A 25,240-nucleotide genomic window follows, 5' to 3' on the forward strand; every position below is an offset into this window, starting at 1 on the left:
TCTTGGGATGTGAGAGTCCTCAGACGGGCAAGCCAGGCAGAAAATATACGCTAAGCACGGATGATCAACGGGGAAGAAAGGCAGGATAAAATTAAGAGTGTGCTGAGAGGAATGCACATAACAAAGGAAGAACAGAGTGTAGCCTGTTGTTTGATGTCTGGCAGTGTTGAAAGCATATGTGATGAACGGTAAAACAGAGTCCCAGTTCTTGTGATTCAAAGCGATGTACACAGAAAGCATATTGGTGAGTGTTCTGCTGGTGCGCTCTGTTAAAGGGGTGGAGACACCAAATTTTGAAGCTATAAAAAGCCTACTATGGGATTCCTATGTATGCAAGGACACTCACAGCCAAGTGTTCGACGCAACAAACGTTTAAAAGATATTTTAATTCGGTTCCAAAGATTACCTAAATGCTCACTCTCACGATCTAGACCCATCGCTAGCGCCATCAACCATCACGTCACAAGGGGTGTAGAAAAATGAAAGTTTTAGTGACGTCATACCAAAATACAGTGACGTAAGATGAGCGGGGCACAGCCGCGTGAGCGCAGTCGCCGCGCCAGCGAGCCGCGTTTGCTGCTAACCGCCGCTCGCTCGGTTTGTGGCGTGCCGTTGCGAACAGCGTTGCAACGTCCGATTGAAGCTCGTTGCCTGCGTCCGGCCTGCTAGATGTCAACGGCGGGCCGCTCGCGGCAACAACAACGACGAGAAGCGGCAGCCAATGCGAGCGCGGAGAGCGGCAGCGTCATGATGACATAGGGCGCACTCCTTGGAGCCGGGCGGCCTGCGCCAGTCTTCGTGCCGAACGCCGGCATCTGAAGAACGCGATAGTATTGTTTGTTCACGTTCACAGCAAACCCTGAGATATATGAATATCAAAAATGCATCGTTTCTGACGATCGTTGGCAAATACCGAGTTCCTGGTAGAAGTGATGACTGCGATATGCATGCAAATTTCATCCCATAGCCGGTTTTGTGCTGCTGCTACCTGGTGCGGTTCGCCTGCCGTCTGCTAGCTCTGTTGCTGAAGACGTCGTAGAAATCGAATATATATTTTATTATGGGACGAGTTCACAGTAAAGGGGTGCCGAGCGGAGCACGTTTCTGAGCGCTGGCCAGTCCCGAAGCGCCCTCAGCTGCGGAGTCTATGCGAAAGCAGCTAGGCCTAGCGACGACTAGGGCAGTCTGGGACCAGCGCGCAGGTCGTCGGCCGGCGTTGCCGCAGGCAGTGTCGTTGCCGAAAGATCCCCTTTTAGCACAGTCATGCTGTCGTATCTCGAATCTAGAAAGCATCCTTTCTGGTAGCATGGCTGTTTTGTATTTTCTTGTGCGGACGTGAAGTACGCCGAGTCTGCCGGCCGGTCGGTCAGCCTGGATATACCGTCTGCCGACTTCATAAAAGCGAGCTAAAGAGTGTTCTTGACGTAAATAATAAACCATGGGACAAGAAATGTGAAAAAAGTGTCATTTTTGAGGATCGCTGACCAATACTGAGCTGCTGGTAGAGGTAACAACTGCGATATGAGCAAATTTCTTGCAACAACCGCGCCTAGCAGCTGCCGCTGGCGCGAAGTTGGGGTCCGGCTCGCCTGGCGCCCGCTAGCTCCGCTGCCGAAGGCGTCGATGAGATTGACCATACTATTATTTTATTGTGAGATGATTCTGTTAACACTACAGCTATTTGTGAAAAGTAGGCCTTTCATTATAGCGCAGGCGACTTCCGAAGCGCCGGCCGCTTGCTATACAGGCTATAGGCCTAGCGACGACCACGGCAGCCAGGCAGCAGCAGAGCTCGTCGCCCGGAGCGCCCGCGAGCGCTGCCGTTGCTGAAAGCTCCCAACATAAGCAGACATGCTTTGTCGCTGCTCGAGTATAGCTGGCAGTTCTGATAACAAGGCGATCTTGTCTTTTCTTGTGGTATTTGTACACCATCCCAAGCAGCGCTCAGGTACTGCTGCACGGTAGCGAAGTGTGACACCGGTTGTGTGCGCAGCTTGGGTAGAGCGGCGCAGCGATGCTTACTGGCATTTTGCAAAGTGTTTCGCATCCTCACGCGAACCCGCGAAGGCGATATTAGCGTGCGAACAAAAAAAAGTCGATGTCCTCACTCATTGGAATCAGATCTGTCAGAATCCGAGCTGCTGGGACTAGATATGCAGTTGTTTGTTTTCATGCGCTGGTCAGCACGTGTGTGAGAAAGCAGACGATGCAGCAGTAGGTGCGTCACAACTTTTTGTGGGCCCACGTGACCAAGCGAAGCAGTTGATCTTCCCCCTCTGTGACGTCACTGTACAACTCGGCGTTCCGAAACCGAAACCGAAAATCATTCACCTAAAAATGCTATAATAAATTATTCATTGTGAATATATGAATCTTTGAGTGTGTATCATGCTTCCTGGAGCCATAAGAAACGTTTGAAACTAAGAACGCGCGAACCACAAATTTGGTGTCTCCACCCCTTTAACCCATCCGTCTGAGGATGGTAAATGGTCGAATGTCGATGACGTCAGCGGTTAAGTGGTGGCCCCTGTCACATATCACAATTCGTGGGGGTCCATGGTAAAAAAAGAATGCACTTTGTGTCCTAACAGATTCTTAAAAGATAAACGCAGAACTGAAATAGTGGCACCAGTGGCAACTAAGACCGCAGTTAAAACAGCATCTATAAACACAAGAATCTTGTTTTTCAGCATAACAGAAGGAGGGATATCTGTGAGTAGTGAATGGTGTCTGGCGACCTCACCTCCATCGGCCGCAATGACAAGTTTTCCAACAGTGGCGACACCGAGTGGCATCGTGGTGACAGTGAACGCCACACATGAGAGACGGGCAGTGAGGCAGATCTTCGGTCGGAGGTGGGGAGTGGTGTCAGATTCTGTCAGACCGGAAATGGTCGCGCGAACGAGGCGGCCAGTGCCAAGGGATTTTGAAGTGGCAATCACGGGGTGCGGCAGAATTCATGGGTAGTCCATACTGTGACGATGGGCGACTGCAGCATCATCGTCAAATATGGCTTGGGACGCCACACCGGTAGGAAACGGGTGTGGGGCGAAGAAAATGCTGGTCCTGAAATGGTTCAGAGATGTCAGGAGGCGTAGAATAGCTGTATGCATGATCGCGTTGATCAGCCAGCTGAGGTGGTGGTCTGGAAGAGCGAGGGGTCGCGAGGAAGCATTGTAACAAGGATCGGAACATAGCGAAGAAAGACAGCCGTTGAAACACGATCGCGGGCAGTCGGTGTGAGCAGTGACGCCGGCTGCATTGATGGAGGGCAGCCCGGGCAGTGAAGGCAGTATGGAGGCAGCCCTTTGCAAAATATAGGGGTCAGAGGACATCATGGGTGACACATGCCAGGTGTGGGGATCAGTTGTAATTCTTCACGTACAATCTGCCAGACAGTCAAGCAAAGGATACTGTCAACGCTGACTACAGTTACATTCACCAGCTGCCCAAACTTCGGTGTTATGCAGCGCGTCCTCAGGGCTTCAAGATAGATACAGAGAGAGGGAAAGGCAGGGATGTTAACCAGAAAGGATTCCGGTTGGCTACCCTGCACAGGGCTTCAAACGTGTGAATGTGACACATGAGGTCGGAAATGGTCACCAGATCTTTGGCAATGCGCAAATTGTAGACATCATCTGCAATCCCCTTCAAAAGATGACTGACCCTAGGACGTGCAGGAGTTGATGGTCTTGCACAGTTTCAGGTCTTCCTCGATGGAAGTAGTGCACGTTTCAATGGGTAGCAGGGCTCCTTGAGCGAGCGTTTGCTCGGCGCACTCCTTGCGCCAGACGGAGTTTCCGAAAAACTGTTTGTTTGATGACACAGCGCTCCCATTTGGTCAGCGAATCTTCGTGATTTTCACATCAGATCAGGGTGACGTTAAGAAGAAAAGAAAATGTTGGCGAGTTGAGTGGCAGAGTCCCACCGGTTGTATCAGCTCACCCAATGGTAGAAAGGAACCCAGTCGTCAAAATTCTCGCCTGCTGCGCTAGCGAAGGGCTGTGGCTCCTGGTATGGCTGAGAAGGTCTGCTGGGAGTCGACGCACGCCGTTCAGCCGTCGGGCTTAAAGGGTCCTGAAGTGCTGAGTGATGCTCATCCCCGTGCTGCATGGTGACGGGCAGTGGCGGAAGTCCGGCGATGCGGCGGCTGCGGCGAGGCTCCGGGGAATGTGGCGGTATTGTTGAGGACGCTGGGGGGTCGAATCCACAACTTCCACCAAACTGTAACGTCCATAACGTTACAATTAAACACGCAGGCACACACAGGCACACAAAGACTGGCAGCCGCTAGATGGAAGACACTAGCCCACGAAAAACTAACATCCGCCACTTCTTCCTCGTTTTTTCTCCTAGCATTCAGAGACATCGTTGTCAAGTTTGTAAAAGTACCTTATAAACGCATGTAAAGGCCGCTCTCTGTTTTTCTGAAGGAAATATTTTTTAGAAAAAAGCATCCGTGTAAGGGCCGCACACAAGCTTTCCACAACCCATGCGGGAATTCTTCCTGAAATGCATGCACTGTGGCCTCCGCAATCAGCTTTGGCTGCAAGCCACAGCGCTTGATCACGAAGGCCACACACGTGTGTCCAGGTGCCACCACGGACGGCACCCGAGGCCGCAGATCATCATCATCATCGTCACTTTTTTTCCTTCGCCACGAGCTCCCACTATTCATATCGGCATCAGCATCACCAGCTTCAGCTTCTTGTGGCTGTCAAAGGCTCGGGAGTTGTGGTAGTGTGTTGGTTCACCGAGTTGCGGCTTTCGTGTGCTGCCGCCGAGCGTTGCAATTTTAGTAAGGTGGGCAAGCACCTTAACTACACGGCTGGGAGTAAGTTCTCGAACACGGCAACCGTGAGGTGGGCAGGAAATTCGATGTGGCTGAGAAGAGCGTCCAACGATAGTGCAACCAAAAGGATGCATTGAGGAACACAAGCTGCAAAAAGTGCTTTCCGAGGGAAGCCATGCGAGTTGCCTGAACTGGAAGAAGACCTGCTCTTCTCTGCGATGGAAGTGCGGAACAGTGGCTACGCTTTGTCAACGGACATGCTGCGCGACTTCTTCTAGGATGAGCATGCACCAGAGCACACCACCAGCTCGGAGTCTGAAGACTTAACAAGTAACGGCTGAACATAGAATAAATGGCGCTCATTCCCCGATTGGTGTAATTTTACTTCAAAAATTTTTTTTTTTTGCACATCGCATGTATGGGTCACAGCCCGAAAACTGGCCCTCGAATCTGGGAAAAAAGTGCAACCCTTACATGCATTTATACGGTAATTTGAAAATATAGACATGAAGCCAGTAAAAAGTGCCCTACTGAAGCCAATGCAGCACTTCCACTGTACAGCAAGACCCATCTGCTCACTACACCGCATGGATCACACTCGCAGTTAATGAGTTCATTAGAAATGTTTTTTGACAGGCCGCAAACCACCCTCACAGTGCAGCAGACAATAAAGCTATAAAGTAGCTATCAAGTCAGGTGAAAAACGCTACCTTCGAGCCCACTCATAATGACCACAACAACCACGTGGACTGCATTTATTGTATTTGAAGTTTGTAGTAAGTTGACTTCCCATACCCCACCCAAATGTACAAAGCCAGACACAAGAGATGATTACCGCATTGCAGAAGCAATTCATGGTGCACATCTATATTCAAGATGAAAACAATGCACACAAACTCCTTCTCTTCTCATAAATGAAGAGATCCGAACTGGCACATCGGCACCTGGTTAGCCAATAGCTATCAGCATGCACTGGATGACACGCCGCATATAGGACACCTTCAGCAAGTGAATAACGCCATGTCCAATAGCAAGACCTTGCACCTAGCATATTGTGGCAAAAAGTCGATGATACAATCCACCATCATCTAAAGTGAGATTGCAGCCCTTGGAGTCGTGCTATGAATCAGACTTGGCACCTCCGATCCGCGACAAACTTGTAAGGATGCAATGACGAAGCTAGTGCAGTGCACGTGTGTGCAGAGCATATCAACTCTATTGTCTGCTGTGTGCATTTTAATGCGTTAGTTTTTTTTCTTAGCTCGTTCATTTGAGCCTTCGTCAGCGTCGGGAGTGCAGCAAGATGGTGCGCTCTGATGACATGACGACGCATTTACCATCTTTCGACAGGAGCTCCAGGGGCAGTAGCACGTGCGGCAAACTTGGAACAGCATCAATACGCTTATGTGCCCTGGACGGGAGCGTCGGTGGCAGTTGCGCATAGGTGGCAGTGCGGGGCTGCCCGTCTGCGCTTAGATAACCCCTGTACGCAAGGCTGCCTTTGTTTTAAAACCTGGCGTCGAGTTCAATCGACGCATCTTGTAACCAACGTTTCCATAATGGCTCAAGTCCCGGTCGGCACCCTGCTGAAGGGACATTTCAGACGCCCCCAATGCCTCTACGTATTCAAGACTGCAGTAGGCGATACCAATAATATAGATGCGCAAAAAGTATCACACCACCATTTTTGTGATGCTGATGACAATAGGGTGTTGGTGCCACAGTTTAATTTTTGTACTTGATTCTAATGCACGTCATTTTATAGGCGATTTTTTCTGGCAAAAAGGTGTGCATTAGAATCGAGCAAAAATGAAAGTTAAGCTTCCTCCTCTCGTTAAGCGCCAACAAAGAACTCTGTAGAGAAATTACAGCGCAGGGATTCTTTCATTTCAGAGATGTTCTGAGCAGACAGTTAAAAAAAAAAAAGAGCAGTAGTATTGTTTTTAAGTTCTCTCTCAGAAGAGAGATGCAACTACAGGAGACATCAAACACCAAAAATAAGTAAAGTAACTAAGCGCTGAGTAATCTTTTTTTCTCAGTCAACACAATGGCCCCGTTTCATCCGTGTCTGGGCTAGAGTGCCCTTTATAAAACTTTCAATAATATATCAAAAGCCGGACACAAACCCTTTACCGTGAAGTTCCGAGACAATGCCCCAACTGGTGAGAGTCTGGATGAGGAAGGAGGGGTAGTACTGTATGAGAAGAACCCAATAGCGGAGAAAAAGGGAAAGATAAGGCCGAAGTTGACATCCGGGTACCAAAAATCGAGAGTTGCAAGCAGCGCACTAACAATCAGTAGACAATCATTCCTCTGCCTGCCCCACAAGTGTTCAACTGCGCTCACTTCCAGCATTGACCATGAGAAATTGCTACACTATTCAGAGGAAGGTGGAAGTTGTTCAGTGGCATAAGAACAGAGCTGTCAACAAAACTGCAAGACATTTCCTGATGGAAAGAAAACTTGTTCGCAAATAGAACGACAACCAGTCCCTTCTACAACAGTACGGCAAAAGTAAATTCAAGACAGCCATGAAGAATGGACAGCTGGTTTTCAGCGAAAAGCTTGAAAAAGTGCTCATGGACTCCTTGGGTGCTCATGGACTCCTTGGATGTTCATGGACTCCTTGGGTGTTCATGGACTCCTTGGGTGTTCATGGACTCCTTGGGTGTTCATGGACTCCTTGGGTGTTCATGGACTCCTTGGGTGTTCATGGACTCCTTGGGTGTTCATGGACTCCTTGGATTCTGAGTGGGCAGTGGGGCGGAATGGTAAGCAGCCACCTCCTTCAGGAACATGCACATAAGCTGACGGTCCAAATGAACCTCACCAACTTCGAAGCTTAAAACCATTACCTGGCCCGGTGAAAAGCCAGCTGTGCGGCTGTGAGCGGAAAAAAATTCAACATGGGCCAAGCCGTGATACACATGGACTGCTCAGCCAAGCGAGCAAATAATGCTGCCAATGAATCCGGTATTCTCATAGTCAACGCAGGCTGCGCTTGTAGTGGACTGATGGTAGCCCTCTGTGCAATGGCTGCAGGCATCAAACTGCTTGCTCTTGTGCTCAAGGAACCTGCGGGCTGGATTCCCCCAAGGGCCCATTTGAACTTCAACTTTCAGGAGTTAAATTTTCACACACTCGCTATGCTAGTTCTGCTTTGACTGATAAGAACAAATTTCACCTTAAAAAGGTGCAAGGTGCTGTAAGCACTTTTTGCAGAAGTTAACTGAATAAATAAGGCAGGTATAGTAGCGCCGCTTAAGACTGCTATTTCAAACGTCTTTGCCTGTAGTGGTGACCTTCTAGACTAAAGCGCTGCAAGCGTGTATGTACTGCATACTGGTGGCCGCTTGTTCTGTTGGTGTAGTTAGCTTCGGCGGAGTCTGAAATAAAACCAAATCTCGGCTCCTTTCAGAAAATGGGCGAGTCGCCTGTTCAAAGAAAGGGTGGATGACTATGCCAGTCTTCCTCGAATGGGTGAGAAGGGTTTCAACCAAGATGATGGAGGTGGTTGCTGATCCTCGACCAGGTGCAGATTCACAAGAGCGAGGCAGCGCGAGAGGCCCTCCATGGAAAGCAAACTGACGTTGTGTTTGTTTATTTATTTCAGAGCATACCTCAAAGGCGAGGCATTCCTGTTGGGTGCATGTTTATCCTCCAACATCCAAGCCATTTAAAGGTGTCCGAAGAATCGCTGGTCTTCCTCTTTGCAGAAAGAGGCAGCAGTGGGCTTCAAGTAAGTGCTGTTATGCCGGGAAACCCGCCCGGATTCCAATTCTGCAGGTCGCAAACTTTCTGCTGCGAACGTCCCTTTGACAAGCCCTGGTGCTGCGCCGCAAGGCAACGCGCCCTAACGCTCCCTTGTCAAGCCACGATGCTGCGCCGTAAGTCAGCGGTGTCTAAGGAGAAGCATCGGCGAGCAACGTGCCTGGACACGTCGCTGGGTGCCAGACAGCGAGGCGCCAGATTCCTTCTCTCCCGGACGCCACCGCGCGCGGCAAAATTTGAAGCGGTTGGCCCGCGCGATCGCTGATTGGTCCTTTCGGACTGCCGTCGAGTGCTGCCTTTGGATTGGCCAGTTCTGAGGGGCCACCGTTCCTGAGGCTATATAAGCGCCACCGCTGCCGCTTGGATAGCAGCTACAACTGACGGAGTGACCGAGTGACCGACCCACCGTGGTCGAGTGCTGCTCACGAGTGGAGTCGGATGGTGTGACGCGTTGGTGTCTCGCTGGTCGTCGCTGTGCGAGAACAGTCGCGTTGTGTAGCTCTCGGCCCCCGTGCCGATGTTGAACTATATTATGTCCTGTACATAGTGTATAAAGCGTTTTCTTAGTCTCACCGACGCCTGACTCGGAGTCTTCGCTACCGCTAAGAGAGCTGGCAACGCTCAGTCACGAAACGGGTGGCGAGCGCAACGGGACCACCTCTATGGCACAACATTGGTGGCAGCGGTGGGATGCCCAAAGTCACAACATTGGATGGCAGCTATGGGATCGACCGACATCAGCTACCTCGGCGCGGTGAGTGCCTGAAGTTTTCCTCAAACGCCAGACTTTCTCCGACACAGGTTATAGTAGCTCAGAGAAAGCTTTGGTGTAGCATTGTGTTAACCTTGTGTGTTTCAAGCCTAGTAAGAGTGTTTTGAAAACCAAGGGATGCTGAAGGGGTTAACAAGGCAGTGTGAGAAATGCTTGCGCGTGTCTAACTAGTAGCTATATAGTTGTGTACGGCAAGTATTTTCTAAAAGGGCAAACAGCAAGAGGCCATTGTGAACGATGGAGGGTTACAAGGTCAGAGAACTTCTCCAAATTTGTGAGGAGTTGGGCATTGATTTGGGCCCAGCAAAAAGAAAGAATGCGATCCTTGCGGTCATGAGAACCGAGGACGTGACGGCTGAGGAAGCCGAAGAGGCCTGGGCTGATGTCATTGAACGGCGTGAGCGGGAGGAAAAGAGGGAGAAGGAACGTCGCGAGGAGGAGAGGCGGGAGCGCCAGGCGCTTAGAGATCACGAGTTAAGAATGATGGAGCTGGAGCTCCTCGAAACCTCGCCAGCGCCTATTCTTGCTTCTACGACAGTTCCCTCTAACGGTCCAAGAATAAGCGACCAACTGCCGCCCATGGTCGTCGGCGAGGATGTGGATAGATACCTCGAGAAAGTTGAGCACGTGTGCAAGGGTAATCACATTGAGGCTCTAATCTGCGGCCCAGGGCGTGGCTGTGAGTCACATGACGGTGACGCTGAAGTGCCAAGCCAGAGCGCAGCGTTAGCTGTAAAGTGCTATGCTACAGAGATTACCGCTGCGATCCTGAAAGATGAAGGCGTAGCGCCAAGATGTAGGCCACAGGAGAGCGAGCAGCTGTTCTCTGCGGAAATTGAGACAGGTCGCTCTGAGTTCGCGACGGGTAGTGGCGCACCGATAGCGCCAACTGAGAGTTCGATCGTAGGCGAGGAATGCCGCTCAGCGCTGCATCGAGACAAAGATCAGCTCAGTGAATGTCAAACTCCAGCGTCTTGTGATAGACTGCCGGAAAACGAGCTATTGTGCTCAAAGGAAATAGCACCGAACGGTTCGTCAGGTGAACCGTCGCCTGGCACTGCTAGAAAAGCGCAGGTTTTGTGGCTGCACGAGCAAAGTCTTGCTCGGGACGAGTGCATGAATTCTTTAAGACCAGATTTTGCTGGTCAGACGAAGGCTGGTAGCTTGAAGGATGAGGGCACCAAAATAACCGGAGAATCGCACAACAGATCCGCTAGGGCAGTTCCCAAAAAGCGGCGGCGTAGAAGAAAAACCAATTTGAATGGTTGTGCTAAAAAGGGAAAAGTGCGGAAGAAGCTTGTACGATCGAGGGCCGGCAATGTGCGTAAGAGCCCGAAATTGTCACCTTGGAGCCCAAGAGTTCGTAGGCGTCGCGTAAAAGGAAAGCCGACTCACCAGGCGCAGCCTGGTCTAAAGCGTACTACGCCGCTGTGGAAGAACCGCAGAAGAATTCCTAGGATTCGGGACGGGCGTGATGGACTCCAGAGAAGGGTGCGCGGTCGCCACACAAAAGAGCGCCACAGTGCACGCGCTAGTCAGAAAGGGAAACGACATGACTGGGATCGAGAAATGAGGAAGCGCCCCTCTCGCTTTCGGCCTTCCAAGCGCTGCCTAGGCTTTGGATGCATGTCGCGGAGAGGCGTGACTAATCAATCCCACAGGTTCTGTGAAGGGCAGGCTGGTCGAGCGGCCGTCCGGCCGCGACCGCGCAGGGCGCGGCTGAAGTTTGTCGATTCCAAAGAATAATCTTTCTTGTATTTAGTGTTTGTTTTTTGGTCATTCACTCAGCTGTAAAAGGAAAGATGGAGGCAAACCAAAATTTGAGCTTCGGACTTAGAAACTGGCCCTATTGTTTCTCTAGCCTGATGGGCAGAGTGATTCATGGTTTCGGAGGGTTAGCATTGCAATCGGAGCCCGCTAAGGTGACGTGAGACTCGAAGAAAGAGAATGCGTTCCAAATGCTGAAACAAGCCTCGAGCCATAAGCCGGTTCTAACAGCACCAGACTTTCCGAAAGGTTTCATCTTTGAATGTTACGCGAGCGATCGCGGAATGGGAGCGGTGCTATGCCAAGAAGATGCTAGTGGTCATGAACGACCAATTTTGTATTTGAGTCGCAAACTAAGCTGTAGGGAAGAGGCATACAGCACCTCTGAAAAAGAGTGCGCCTGCCTTGTGTGGGCAGTTCAGAAGCTGGCTTGTTATGTCTCCGGTTCAGAGTTTGTTGTGGAAACGGACCATTTCCCTCTAACCTGGTTAAGTAACATGTCGTCTAAAAGCGGCCGTTTGCTGAGGTGGAGCATGACCCTCCAGCAGCACAATCTGGTTGTCCGCTATAAGAAGGGAAGGTTGAACGCGAACGCCGATGCTCTAAGTCGTGCATTCTAGGCCTCGCTTCTTTCAGTGACCTCCTCGTTACTTACCTTCTCTCGCTTTGCAGCAAACTATCATGTTCGAAGGAAGAAAGGGGCAAAAATGAATGACCTCATTTGCTTCCTCAGTAGTGTGTTTTCGGTCCAAATGATTTCAAGGGGACCAATCTTATTTTCATTATTATTGTTGATTATTAAGTGCTCCTGCTATTTTGATGTGTTGATACTTTGCAAAATGGTTGTTTGAACCTTGTGTACCAGATCGTACGCATGCCTCTTGTTGCAGCGGGAATAAATGGGGACATCAATTTAGTTAGGTTAATTTGGATTATGGCTTCGTCTGGTGTTTGACGGGAGACAGAGGGCACTTGCTTGTGTTGGGTGTTGCCTTTTGCCGGTCGGTTTTGTAGTCTGCAGAACGACCAACCATGACCAGTGGCGAGAAGCAAAGGGAATTGGAACGATCTCAGCGAAGCTGGTCGAGGTGCCTTGGAGACAACGAGGAGAACAGAGCTCCGGGCCTGCGAGTGGGACCTGGTGCTCGTGAAGTTACCTGGACGTGAACTTGGAAGAGCCTGACGAAGATGCGCGCCAGGCATCCGAGCCACGTGGAAGCAGCTCATCTTCCCGGCGCCTTATCTGATGGCGGGGGTGCTGTTATGCCGGGAAACCCGCCCGGATTCCAATTCTGCAGGTCGCAAACTTTCTGCTGCGAACGTCCCTTTGACAAGCCCTGGTGCTGCGCCGCAAGGCAACGCGCCCTAACGCTCCCTTGACAAGCCACGATGCTGCGCCGTAAGTCAGCGGTGTCTAAGGAGAAGCATCGGCGAGCAACGTGCCTGGACACGTCGCTGGGTGCCAGACAGCGAGGCGCCAGATTCCTTCTCTCCCGGACGCCACCGCGCGCGGCAAAATTTGAAGCGGTTGGCCCGCGCGATCGCTGATTGGTCCTTTCGGACTGCCGTCGAGTGCTGCCTTTGGATTGGCCAGTTCTGAGGGGCCACCGTTCCTGAGGCTATATAAGCGCCACCGCTGCCGCTTGGATAGCAGCTACAACTGACGGAGTGACCGAGTGACCGACCCACCGTGGTCGAGTGCTGCTCACGAGTGGAGTCGGATGGTGTGACGCGTTGGTGTCTCGCTGGTCGTCGCTGTGCGAGAACAGTCGCGTTGTGTAGCTCTCGGCCCCCGTGCCGATGTTGAACTATATTATGTCCTGTACATAGTGTACAAAGCGCTTTCTTAGTCTCACTGACGCCTGACTCGGAGTCTTCGCTACCGCTAAGAGAGCTGGCAACGCTCAGTCACGAAACGGGTGGCGAGCGCAACGGGACCACCTCTATGGCACAACATTGGTGGCAGCGGTGGGATGCCCAAAGTCACAACAGTGCGCCACTCTGGCATCTAACACTGTAACCACTTCATGTGTATCAAAGCTTTTCGTATCAGTCTCTTGGTCCTGAAGGAGTTGTCTCGCCCATGGCCCTAATTCTATGTGGCCTATACAGGGGTATTTTGATGTTGCTGTCGGTAATTTTCCCAGTTCACCAAACGATGCTTAAATGATCTAGGTGCACAGTGTGGACCTGCTAGAGTAAGGGTAATGATATAATGATCGCTACCTAATGTGTGTGGGGTTCGTTCCCACTGCAGATGCAGGATGTGTCTGTCGAGCATGAGATCTGGGCTGGAGTCCATCATCCCTCGTGGGGATTTTCTCGTGGAGGATTTCTCGTGGAGGATTTTCTCGTGGAGGATTTCTCGTGGAGGATTTCTCGTGGAGGATTTCTCATGGAGGATTTCTCATGGAGGATTTCTCGTGGAGGATTTCTCGTGGAGGATTTTTCAGGGGGACCTCGTGGGGGACCTCGTGGGGGATTTCTCGAAGTGTTTTGCTGAGCTCACTGCAAACTCCCACGCTGAGCACCTAATCTACCCGCCGCCACCCCACCCATCCCTCACAACCAGAGAACAGTCATTCTGGCGTCGCCTGCAGACACAAATGCGGCCTACCCCAGCTAATATTTTGAAATTTATGCCAGTAACCCCCATATGCATTTTGTACTCCCACCCCAAAGTCACCCTTACCCACATCCTTCTATCATGCCCGCCGTCCCCTCCCACCGCCGGGCCGGTGCCTCTCCAAACCTGGGAGACTTACGACGGTCAGCGGCAGAAGACCACCGTCAGCCGGGCTGCATACGTCATGGACCAACACCACATGAACGTTTAGACCGTGAGTGGAGTCGTGCGGAGACCCAGGAGGCGTGCGGGCCTCAAATTCTCATGCGAAGTTTTTCCATTCATCCATCTGCTAAGCGAGCTAATCGGGACGTCTAGCACATGGTAAGGCGAGAGTGAATTGATCAATAACTCGAAGTGGGAACGTTGCTGGTCCAATGTTTAGGGGCATCCCCTATTGTGGAGTAGATTTGCAATAAGGGAGTACAGTAGAACCCCGCTGTTACGTTCCTCACTGGTGCGTTTTCCCGGCTGTTACGTCGTTTTCTTCGGGTCCCGGCATAGCTTCCATAGGATCCAATGTATTGGGAACCCCGCTGTTACCTCGTACCCGAGGAAACGATCCCGCATGATACGTCGCAATCGGGCTCCCCGAACCTGCCCGGGCAATGCGCGCCAACCGCCATTTTGATTTTTGACGAGTTTTGGCCAGGCTTGGCTATGGAACTGGCTGCGAGAAGCCGCAGGCGAGTTGGAGAGGCCGCCACTAGATGGCTATCTGCCTCGCTAACGCCGAATGCCGCGATCTTTATCGTGGGAGGTGGTGACGAGGAGGCACGGCTGCGGTCGCTTATCTGTTTTTCTCAGCCAGCGTCCGCTTCGGCGGACGGACGCAGTTCTTTTCTTTCACTCTTTCTTTTTATCTTTTAACTCTCCTCTATCTGCACTTGGCAGCGGTGGTGGCTCGGCTGGAGCCAGTCGGCAGGCCCGTGCAATTTCCTTTTCATCCTTCTCTCAGTCGCAGCAACATCTTTATCGTGCCTTGATGGCGTGATAGCGTTGCGTAAGCGGAAGGCGCTTCCCCTTGAGGAAAAGCTGGACGTACTAAACGTAGTCGACAGGCAGTCAGGGCGACCTACGCGGAGCAGCGCGGCGAGCAGCCTACGAACATTTCAGTGCTTGACGCTGTGCACAACGTCGCTTCAGCATGGACTGCAGTGAGCGCGTGAACTGCACAGCACTGCTGCATGCAGTATGGCCGCACCGCAAAGCAACGCTGACAGCAATGCGGCCTTTAATATTGAGAAACGCGTTGTTCTTTCCAGCGAGCGAAAGAAACTGCAATCCACCATTCTCGATTTTTTAAAGTCCTAGGGTCAATTTGCGGAAATAAATTGTTTCAAGTCAAAGCTGCACTGTTTTCATTAATTTTCGGTGCTTTCCTCACTGTTGCGTTTTCCCGGCTGTTACGTTTTTTTTTCCCGGTCCGGTGAAAAACGTATGAACGGGGTTCTACTGTAATTACTCACTGACATCCACCCAAGCGCAGACATACGGCTACAAAGAAAAGCTATACAGCTTCACTAGAAGCTTGGCAGTTAAAGAAAAGTTCATCCTGGCCCGGGGTTCAAACCAGGGAGCACTGCTTCACCGGAGCAGTTTCTCAACCAACTGAGCTAACCAGGCCGGATAGCATATGGTAGGGCGAGAGCGAACTGATAAGTCGATGTGGAAACGTTGTTAGCCATATGTTAGGGGGAATCCCCTAAGGTGGAGTAGATTTGTAATAAGAGAGTAATTACTCACTGACATCCACCCGAGCGCAGACATATGGCTACAAAGCCATATGGCCTGGACTGTACATGCATAGCTTAAGCTAAAAGCAACAATACCTGTGTTCTTCCTGCATCCTGGACAAGGTATGTGCCCAGGCCCAGATCTGCAGCCTTCTTCTCCAATTCACACAGGTGCTGTGTTGAGTTGGCTCGTAAAGCAATCTTGGTTTCTCTGAAAACAAAAATCCCGCATCGACCATTAGTGCCACTCCGATTGATCTATATTAAGGAAGAGCTGCCTTTTCAACCACAGTAGACTTCCATTAAGAAAAATTTGGTTAGGACGAATTCTTGAATGAGGAAAACGTGAGACTGTCTGTTGGCTTCCCATAGTATTCAGCATAAAAAAAATCTCCTTAAGATGAATTGCTTTGTGCCCTTCAGGTAAGACTAACTCTCAGAGCAACAATAAACTATGGCGACGATCTCGCGCTACGGTCCTCATGAAGCATGCACGTGACACCGCTAGGAAAGAAGAAAATAATAAGAATGTCCGGCAGTTTAGCATTGCTAAGCATGAAATGCTGTGTGAAACCACAGTTTTTTGCAGGTGGACACCGCTGCTTTGTACTACATGAAAGCGTGCCTGAGGTGTCCACTGACCCAGGGAGTGTGCATCTTCAACTCTCTCACTGTCAATGCCAATGTATGCTGGCAGCCTATGTTCCAGTACCAAGTTTCTGCAGCAATGCTGTCATCGCCAACGCATATTGCTCTAGTGCAGTGTTTTGCCGAAGTCCACGCCAACGCATGCAGCGCGTCTCTGTCACTACCGCCACACAGCTCAAAGCGCAAATACAGTGGAACCTCGATTATACGACGTTCAGGGGACCGCGCGAAACCGTCGTATAATCCGGGTGTCGTATAATCGAAAATCAAAGAATGCGGCCAGTGGCGCTCGGCCTTGCGCGGAAAACTGTTGACCGGCTTCAAGCCCGCGGCAAGTACGCCAATCAGATTGAAAAAGACAAAACCCAGCATTTGTTTGAAACAGATTTGCAAAAAAATCTTTATTACCGTTTAAAAAAATCGGTAATTTTTTTTTTTTTGCACCTTTGCCCAACCTCGGCGCATCAACTTTCTTTCAAGGGCTGCCACGTCCGGCAGTAGGTCGCCAACATCGTCGCGCGCGCAAGCAAAGCGCCGGATGTTGTCGACGCTCTGCAACACGTCCGCGTAACTAGGAATGGGAGCGCAAACCTCTGCATCGTTGTCCACTTCCTCTTCGTGGGAAGTTTTATCGTGGGGCACAAGCATCCATTACTTCCATTACAAAAAGCGCCGTGGACGCCGCTGCCCTCGCTTGGGCGAGCCGCGAGCGCGGCCTCGCCCGCTTATCTGTTTTTTCATCAGCGTCGGCTCCTGCGGACGCATCTGTTGCTGCGACCGCGTCTTATCTTTTCTCTTTATCTTTCCTCTGATCTTTTAACTCTCCTCGGCAGCGGTGGTGGCTTGGCTCACGCCAGTAGGCGGGCCCATGCGCTTTCCTTTTCATCCTTCTCTCAGTCGCAACAACAACACGCAGGCCGCGCCTCCTTGGGACTCCGACTGCACAGGCTCGACGAAAAAGAGAGCAAGTGCACTTGGCGGCCTCGGCAACGCTCTCTTCCGCGCAAAAACGGGGGTGCTTAGATTCACATGCAAAGTTTTTTTTTTTTTTCAGAATTTTTTTTCCGAAAATAGGGGGGGGGGGGGGGGTGCTTAGAATCGCGAAAATACGGTACATCCCGGCCTGCGTTTGCTGACGACCTTTTTTGACGGACAGTACGAGCTAGCCGTCGTACGAAGCGGGGTCCTTCTAAAATTTGCGTCGTATAACCGAGGTTTTTAATGCATTGTCTCTATGGGGGTTTTGCCGGGACCGCACAAATTCGTCGTAAAATGCGGGTCGTCGCATGACCGGGGGACGTATAATCGAGGTTCCACTGTATCAGTTTGATAGTAGCACTAGTTGATGAAGAAGACGATGTGCAATGCACAGTGTGAGAATGTGAGAATGTGCACGAGGCGTGTTCAGCTGTGGCAATAACCTAGTGCTCTCGTGCAGTGGCCAGCGAAGCTGATCTGTTCGCACCGCTGCAGGTTCAAACCCTAGTCACGGATATTTATTTTATTTATTTACTTCACTTGGAACAAACCCACTGACATTGCAAGATCTTGCTCAGGGTTTACACATCGTAATAGTGCTTTCGCACTGAAAACACTTCCACGCAAGAAAGCACACCCCCACATATAGCTTTCGCACACTATCTCACAAACGTGCAGAAAAGCTTGCGGGGCTGCGACTTCTTGGTGGGGGGGGAGTTATTTTGCTGATGTGAGGAAGGCAGGGCACCTCTGTGCCTGCCTGCATGCAATGCGCGGACTGGACATTGCTGTATCTCGGTGTCGTGTGTGTGTTAGAACCTGCGGCGGGTTAGAAGTCATGCAGGTGAAGGGTGCACCATGGTTACTGACTTACGGCTTAGCTGGGAAGCAGTTTTTCAACTGATGCAGCATTACAATGCACATTATTGCGGCGCAGATGGCCAGGTATCAGCACAGAGTGTGTATTACCTGCGGTGGACGGAAAAGCTTGTGGCGCACTTGTTTGTATAGAGATGGTAACAGATTTGCTGCAGAAGGAGTGAGGTAAGAGAGACTCAAAGGTACCCAGCTGGGCACCTTCAAAGCATTTAAGCCAGGGAAAAACAAAAATCGGAAAATGAACACACAGCGGTTACTGTGAAAGACAGAACAAAAAATGTTGTGCTTTGAAAAAGCCTTTACTATCAGTCAACACTGCCTCATAATATGTCTTGAAACGATTTTCAATTCTAATACAAGCTCTCTAATATACATCCAACAGACTGAGGTAAGGATATGTACCAGATTTGAGGTCTTTTTACGGAGTCATTGGTACAACTGTGTATGCCTCGCTTCTACACAAGTGGGAGTCAAAACAGCTTGAAAGTGATGTTAATTCTGAGTGCAATTTTACATTTGTATGCGTGTGAGACAAGCACATACCTTGCACCTTATAAAAGGGCAACGTGGACCTCTGATAGGGTAAACAAATTTTCACGCTCGCTTCAAGTTCATCTTAAAGGAAGTCTACTGCAGTTGCAAAACAATAACATTTTCACACCAGTGGAATAAATGAAAGCCCATTTGGTGAATGCCACCACAAAACTTAACCGAGGTCAAATGAGAAGCACAAAGTCCAGACTCAAGGTTTTTCACCCGTTTCTACTCAGTTTTACAGACAAAGAATTGTACCACTAATAATCATACGAATCTGCCTTTTTCACAAGATGTGGCGCCCTCTGCAGAGCACACTAGAATTCATTTGCTACCAAGAAAACTGGCTGAAAACAAACACATGAGGGCGACACAGGTGCGACCTGCTTCCACAAGGCACCAACTGTGCTCCTGTAGTGGCTGGTACGTGCCTGACAGCAGCTGTCATCCGTCACTTGCGCCCGTCACCAGCATGACACAATAGAAGCTGGCTGTTTGTTTTCAACCGGCAAAGCTTGGGACAGGGCAGATGTAGAAAGGTATGCATGTGGAGCAGCGATGTGAACCACTAAATTCTCCTATGTTCCACTCCATGACAAAGAATTACGTATAATGACCTTTCACAAATATTTTCCATTTCTGACTGCCAACAGGGGTGGGGCGGCCAAGACTTAATTTGAAGCAGCTCTTGGAGCCGAAAAATAAGCATTCTGGAGCAGTTATGACGCAGAAATATGTCTACTTTGGAGCAGCCATATCAATATTTTGGAGCAACCTGAGAGCACAAATCAAACACTGCCAAAGTGAACCCACACATACTTAAATACCATATTTACCTGTATGTATGGCAACCATGATTGCAATGTGAGCAGGAAACAGGGGAAAAAAAAGCAAAAAACTAGCACAAATGTAACGAAAGGTATAAGGTCGCAGCCTAATGAAAGTTGGGTAGAAGTTTAAGTTTACAGGGAAGAGAATCTAAGAAAGGTTAGCATAACGTTCCAGGTTCCAGGGACTGTCAGATCAGGTACGTAAAGGCAACAGATTGGGCTAGTCACTTGAAAGCAGCAGAGTGAGGGTAAAAAGGGGGAAAGGTTCTGCATCATCCCCATTTAGGGGATGCTGTACCTAAATATTACCGGGAATGTCTCCCCAGCGGCATAAAGACAAAGAGTGGCACCTCTTTGATTTGTACGAAGTTGGTTTGTGCGATGAGAAAGAAATAAAACATGGCAGTGTATGGCGACTTGAACAATGTGGTTAGATGCCTTGTTCAGTCCTCACACCTATGCAGACAAAGCCTACTGCTGATGCAACTCCCAAAAGAAAGAAAAAAAAAATGATGTGGCTTACCCGTACTCTTCCCAGAGCAGCAGCATGTTGCCGTGTTTGGCTTCGTCTTGTAAAAGCAGCCGGTACAAGCCAACAGCGGCATGTGCGACTTGAGCCGCAATTTTTCCCGTGCCCATATCCAGCTCGGTGTTCACGGCAAATACCATCTTGTATGTTTCGGGGGCGTCGTCATCTTCCGTGTCGCTCTCCTCTAAGGGATCCAGCTGTAGAGAAAAATGCAAATGTTTACATTTGAAAACAGAAATGAATACAAGCAAACTATGTACAATGGTACTGGACCCATAGCCAAGGCTAGTGTCAGGTATTGCCTTAGCATGGGGTAATGCCTTAGCATGGGGCAATGCACTTGGTGATTCCAATATATACTGGCAACCTTTGTTTTCAAGTCCTTTCTTCAGAGCATGAGTGAATAAGACATTCCATTATGTCTCACATCATGGAACAGCTAGTGAACGTGGCACCAGGGCTATGGTTTCTGGCAACGGGATATTGCAGCAATAGTACCGCACACTGTTTGGTAAAGTATGCCTCGGCCAGCAAGTGGCAATGCACCATGAGCCTTCCCATAAAAATGTTTCTTCGATGCATTTAGCAGCAGAGGAGTGAGAAACAAATAGTTGCCATCCACTGCTTCCCACGTTTTCCCTTTGCCCCATCGCTCGCGTTGCCAGTCACAACTCTGCACATATAAGCAAGCAGCATTTCGTTCTGTTTCTTATTTCTCAGCAACCCACGCTTGAATTGGAATCCTGCCATCCAAAAAGAAGCATGCGTGTTGCTGAAGATAAGGCATCAGTTGCAACTAAATCACGTTAGACACAGGCATCTTTGTAAATTCCGCGATTTTGAAGACTGTGCTAACTCTAGCACCTAAAGTGCGTAATGCCTTCAGAGACGGCATTCATTCTTGCTTATACTTTTACATGTTGTTAAACAGCTTTTGTATACCTCTCCTGCAATTCGTGAGGTTGCACTAGCTGTGATGCCGCCACCAGACAGCACGCTCTAAGCAGGCACTTTCTTTCACAGTTAATGACAGTTGAAAAAGCAAACTGGATTGTCATTGCACTGACCTGCACAGTACTTTTACGCATGTACTCTCAACAAGAATGCAAAGTTTTGCCGTTCTTTGACGTAATTTTCACATCCCTGTCCATTCGTGCCTTGATTGGAGGTAAGACACAAGACCATCTATGCTCTGTAATCACCTACCAAAATGAAAACATGAAGTCATGAATCTGGAGAGGAAAGATTCTATTGAAGGTAGGTTCAACCATGAAGAACTGAACAACTTGTCCTCCTCTCCCTCAACAATAAGGTTCCTTCCCTATGTGGGCAAGCCCGCTAATCTTGAAGCCCTCCTAAGCAATAATTATGTAAGCCTTTCTCCACTTAAGTTCTCATAGACTGAACATATCATAGAGCAAGTAAGACTATTTCACAGCCTGCCGGTTAGTATGACGGACAAGCAGGGAACAATGTTTCAGTTGCGATAGGAATCAATTTGTAGCTATATCACTGGAGAAGGCCACAAGTGCTGAAAGAAAGCAGAATTTTGCACTTTATGCAAGAGCTGACAGGCTGACACTAGCAACCTTGCTTTTAACAAGAAAGCTGCTTGTGGTACTTCACATACAAAAGCACTGGCCACACAACCTTTTTTTTTTTTTTGCCTGTTTTCAAGCATTCAGAGGATGACGTCTGCCAATGATAACCAAACATACAAGGCTTGGGTGTTGCCTGAGGCAAGCAGTCAATACGTCACAAATTGATGACAACTTGCTCAACATTTTTCATGTGAAGGGGTGGCAGCAATTTCGGTTCTAGAAATCCATTTGCATGGCAAAGGTGGATTCACATGATGGCCCTTTGGACACGTTGCACAGAAAAAAAAACTGTTCGTCAAATTAGATTTCTTTTCCTCATCTATCAGAATCTCCTATGCAGCACTTCAGGTGCATGCAAGTCCTGCCTGCCTTTTACAGAGCGAAAAGAAACACCAAACATCATAGACACTATTTCAAATGGACAAGAGCCCTGGAGCAGGACGTCATTAGTGCGGACAGCACTTTATGCATGACGCCGAATAAATGCCTGGTCTGTACACATGTTCAAGTCTCTCTCTTCTAAAAGTTACTTATCGAACATATCCTCTAATTAAGCCACGTCACGAATAACTTTAAGATTACCAGTTTCACTAACACTTCTCTCGAATAAGAGCAGGATATCCACTAATTGTCATGCAGTGTCTTCAATTTCGATCAGGAAAACTTGCGTTCTCTATGCGCTCTTATATATATGTGTATGTCTCAACAAGCAACTGATTTTCTTACTAAAACATGTTGCGGGGCTAGTTGGTGATGCATTTTCTTTTCCTGAAACTTAAACAGTGCTACATTTTTAGACGAATACACAGATAGACATGACAGGACAGGCGCTGTCCTTGTGTGTACCCTTGAGTGCACTCTAGAACAATATTTTTGGGGAGAAAACGGGTGCAACAAATTTTCGAGAAAAGGGTTCAGGGTGCAAGAATTGGGTAAAACCTGAAAACAAAGGGCTCTAAATATACGTTAGAAATTCAGCAGCCGTTATCATTGGCAGACCTTCTGCATCTGACATTGGCATCCTCATCATCATCTTTTAGCATATTACCCTGCAACCCAACCAAGCCCACACCCCTCAATCAAGCAGTAACTACCATCCAACACAGACAATGAACCAGACATTCATCTATGGTTCATCCTTCCATCTGCCAGAAAAAAGCAGGAGGTCCTCACTGGTTAATTTCCAATTCCATAACACTTGTCAGTTTCACTCACATCAAGTGGGGCATCAATGTCTTCATCATTGTTCTCAAAGATCCATGCAGCTGCAAAGTCAGGGCCTTGGTTCCCAGTGTAGTAAAGGGCCTGCAAGCAGTGAATACGAACGGGTGTTTGCCACAGCAGATCGCACAAGCCACTCAAGCAATGCAGACCAAATTCTTTACTTTGGTACTAAGAACAGCACAAATGATGAAATACTGAACTGGTGTCGCTCCAGACTGCTTAACCAAATGAGTAGAATCCCAGCTGCTGACCCGAAAGACGTGGGTTGATCCCAGCAGCGGCAATCGAATTTCGATGGAAGCAAAATTCTACAGGCCCGTGTACTGTGCGATGTCAGTGCATGTTAAAGAACCCCAGACGGTCGAAATTTCCGGAGCCCTTCACTACGGCGTACCTCATAGGCTGAGTCGCTTTGGGAGATTAAGCCCCTATAAACCAAGCCAAACCAAATGAGTAAAATCTAAGCACTGTGCATTCAAAGCGTGTTCCCAGTATCATTACGCTGATAATCAGCTCCTATTTAAACACCCCATGATTTTAAAAAGCAGCAAGCCATAAATTCACACTAATAAGAAAAACATACAGAACAATGAGAGTACACTGAGAGCAAAGGGTTGCTTCATGCCATCCCACAAATAATGCCACCTATATTAACATACAGTACACTGTTCTCAGCTAACACTTACAGTTCATGCCAAATGAGTGAACGCAATCAAAGTGCCTCAACTTCATTACTGTAGCCACTTATTTTCATTTGAAGCGGTGTCTCTTAAAATATTAACCCTGCATACAAAAGCTCTCGAATGAGCTGTGCAGTGCAGGCACTTTGGTCTGGTTTCTCACAGACATGAAAAGAGGCAGTTCACTATATTTTCATTTTCTAATGATTGAACTTCTTGATTTCCCTGTTACTCACATCAAATATGAACCAACACATCTGCTGATACTTTTCTGTTGCTCTGCAGAGATAGTGTTTTTCAAAAAAATTGGATACACAATGTACAACAGATATCGCCATATGCAATCAAATATATGCAACAAAGAGCACAGTGAAGTAGCAGTATGAATGGGTTGGAGTAATGAAGTTTGACTGCATGCCGTGTGCTTTGTAGGTTATCTAAATTATTACTTTTTGCTCGCATGAGCGAATGAGCAGGTGTAGAAGCATCTTGTCTGCATAGCACAAGGAACTATGAACAAGAACTTTCAATAAACAGGTGGTGCAAGCTGAGAGAGCAGTGTGGCACCTATTACAAAGTTCCAAGCGTAAATAATGAGGCTCCGACGCACCCGGCACAGTCCAACCTAACGATACGTTGCCGCCTAGTTCGTAAATTAATTAGTCATTACGGCATGCTCCCCATTACTAATTGGTCCCTCTTTAATCTAATAAAGCACAGTTTTCTTTAAAAAAGAAAACTATGCCATCACTTTAGCTCTGCAGTAAACTCACCTTTATCGCAGCGTTACGACTAATCCCCATTCCCATGAGGACTTTAAGGTGATGCTGGTTAGGTGTCCACCTTGTAGGCTTCGACTGTGGGGACATCGGGTTCTCCTCACCGTCACCCGCTTGCCTCTCGTCCTCCATGGTAGCGACGGTTACCCTACCCTAACGGGCCCAAAATAATATAAAGCACGTGCAAGCAAACGACAAAGCATGAAAACATGAAACTAAATTCAAAGGTGCGTATCTTCGTCACTAATAATTAATAAAGTAAGCGCTTTCTAGTCAACGCAGTGACCGTCATGAGATACTTATTAGGCGTTCTAAGGAAACATGCTTGACACAGCCAGCGGTGGTTAAATGCACTGCGCCTAATAAATTGTGCATGAAACCCGAAACGACGCACACCTGGATTGACGTATCGTGCTTCAAACCGTCAACCATACCACTGCACGCCTAGGATACGCACGGCCATTTCCCAGTTAAACAACGATCACAGGCGTGGGGGAATAATCCTCTGCATATACTTACGTGAGGATGTCTATTCTAACGCAAGAAGCAAGAGCTGCAAGGACCTACGGTACGTTCGATGCGGCACTACAACTGAGTCGCGTAGCTCAGCTAAAGTCCGCTCCCCGCCCGAGTCCGCCAAGTCCGCGGCAGCGCTATTCCATTGTTGCCGGATTGAAGCACGCATTCGCCTGATGTAGCCGAATAGGAGTGCGCTTCGCGTTTTGTCAGAATGCAGTGTCCCCTGTACAGGTATTAGCTAAATTTGCATCTGCTTTAGCAAGAGCTGTTGTCGGGCTAGTTGGTGATCGTGTACATAAGCCATGTTATATTGCGCAAAAACAACGACACACAAGAGAAGAACACAAGCACAGGACGAGCGCGAACTATGAACTGATTTACTAAGGGTTCGAGCCCCTAAAAACCCGCGCATGTGCGCAAGGTACATTCACGACATGCCCTGAAACACGTGTACACTGATCATACCCTAAAAGACAGAGCTCAGAAATGCCAACTCCTTATTGTAGAAGCCTGTATTGACGCATCACTTGCACAACTGCTATCGCTATCAGAAGCGCTTCCAAAATTTTGCGCAC

General features: G+C 48.9%; 1 protein-coding gene and 1 pseudogene across 2 annotated transcripts in view; one reads left to right on the forward strand and one right to left on the reverse strand.

The window, feature by feature from the left end:
• The window catches only part of LOC149371004 (putative peptidyl-tRNA hydrolase 2), a 32,805-nt gene extending 7,985 nt beyond the window's left edge, over positions 1 to 24,820 (reverse strand). The window contains exons 1-5 of one of the 2 annotated variants that reach the window (XM_089564288.1): positions 24,666 to 24,820; positions 24,141 to 24,299; positions 22,679 to 22,768; positions 19,857 to 20,059; positions 15,561 to 15,675 (exon numbers count right to left, since the gene is read on the reverse strand). In XM_089564288.1, the coding sequence (XP_089420414.1) occupies positions 15,561 to 15,675; positions 19,857 to 20,059; positions 22,679 to 22,768; positions 24,141 to 24,278 (546 nt within the window). In that variant the 5' untranslated portion in view covers positions 24,279 to 24,299; positions 24,666 to 24,820. The remainder of the gene's footprint in view (positions 1 to 15,560; positions 15,676 to 19,856; positions 20,060 to 22,678; positions 22,769 to 24,140; positions 24,300 to 24,665) is intronic. The other variant, XM_089564294.1, reaches the window with a different exon arrangement.
• Positions 7,153 to 7,956, forward strand: LOC149371005 (uncharacterized; annotated as a pseudogene).
• Positions 24,821 to 25,240: the final 420 nt, after the last annotated feature.

Source organism: Amblyomma mixtum, chromosome 1, assembly GCF_055824585.1.
Source record: "Amblyomma mixtum isolate Tamu chromosome 1, ASM5582458v1, whole genome shotgun sequence".
Classification (NCBI taxonomy): Eukaryota; Metazoa; Arthropoda; class Arachnida; order Ixodida; family Ixodidae; genus Amblyomma; species Amblyomma mixtum.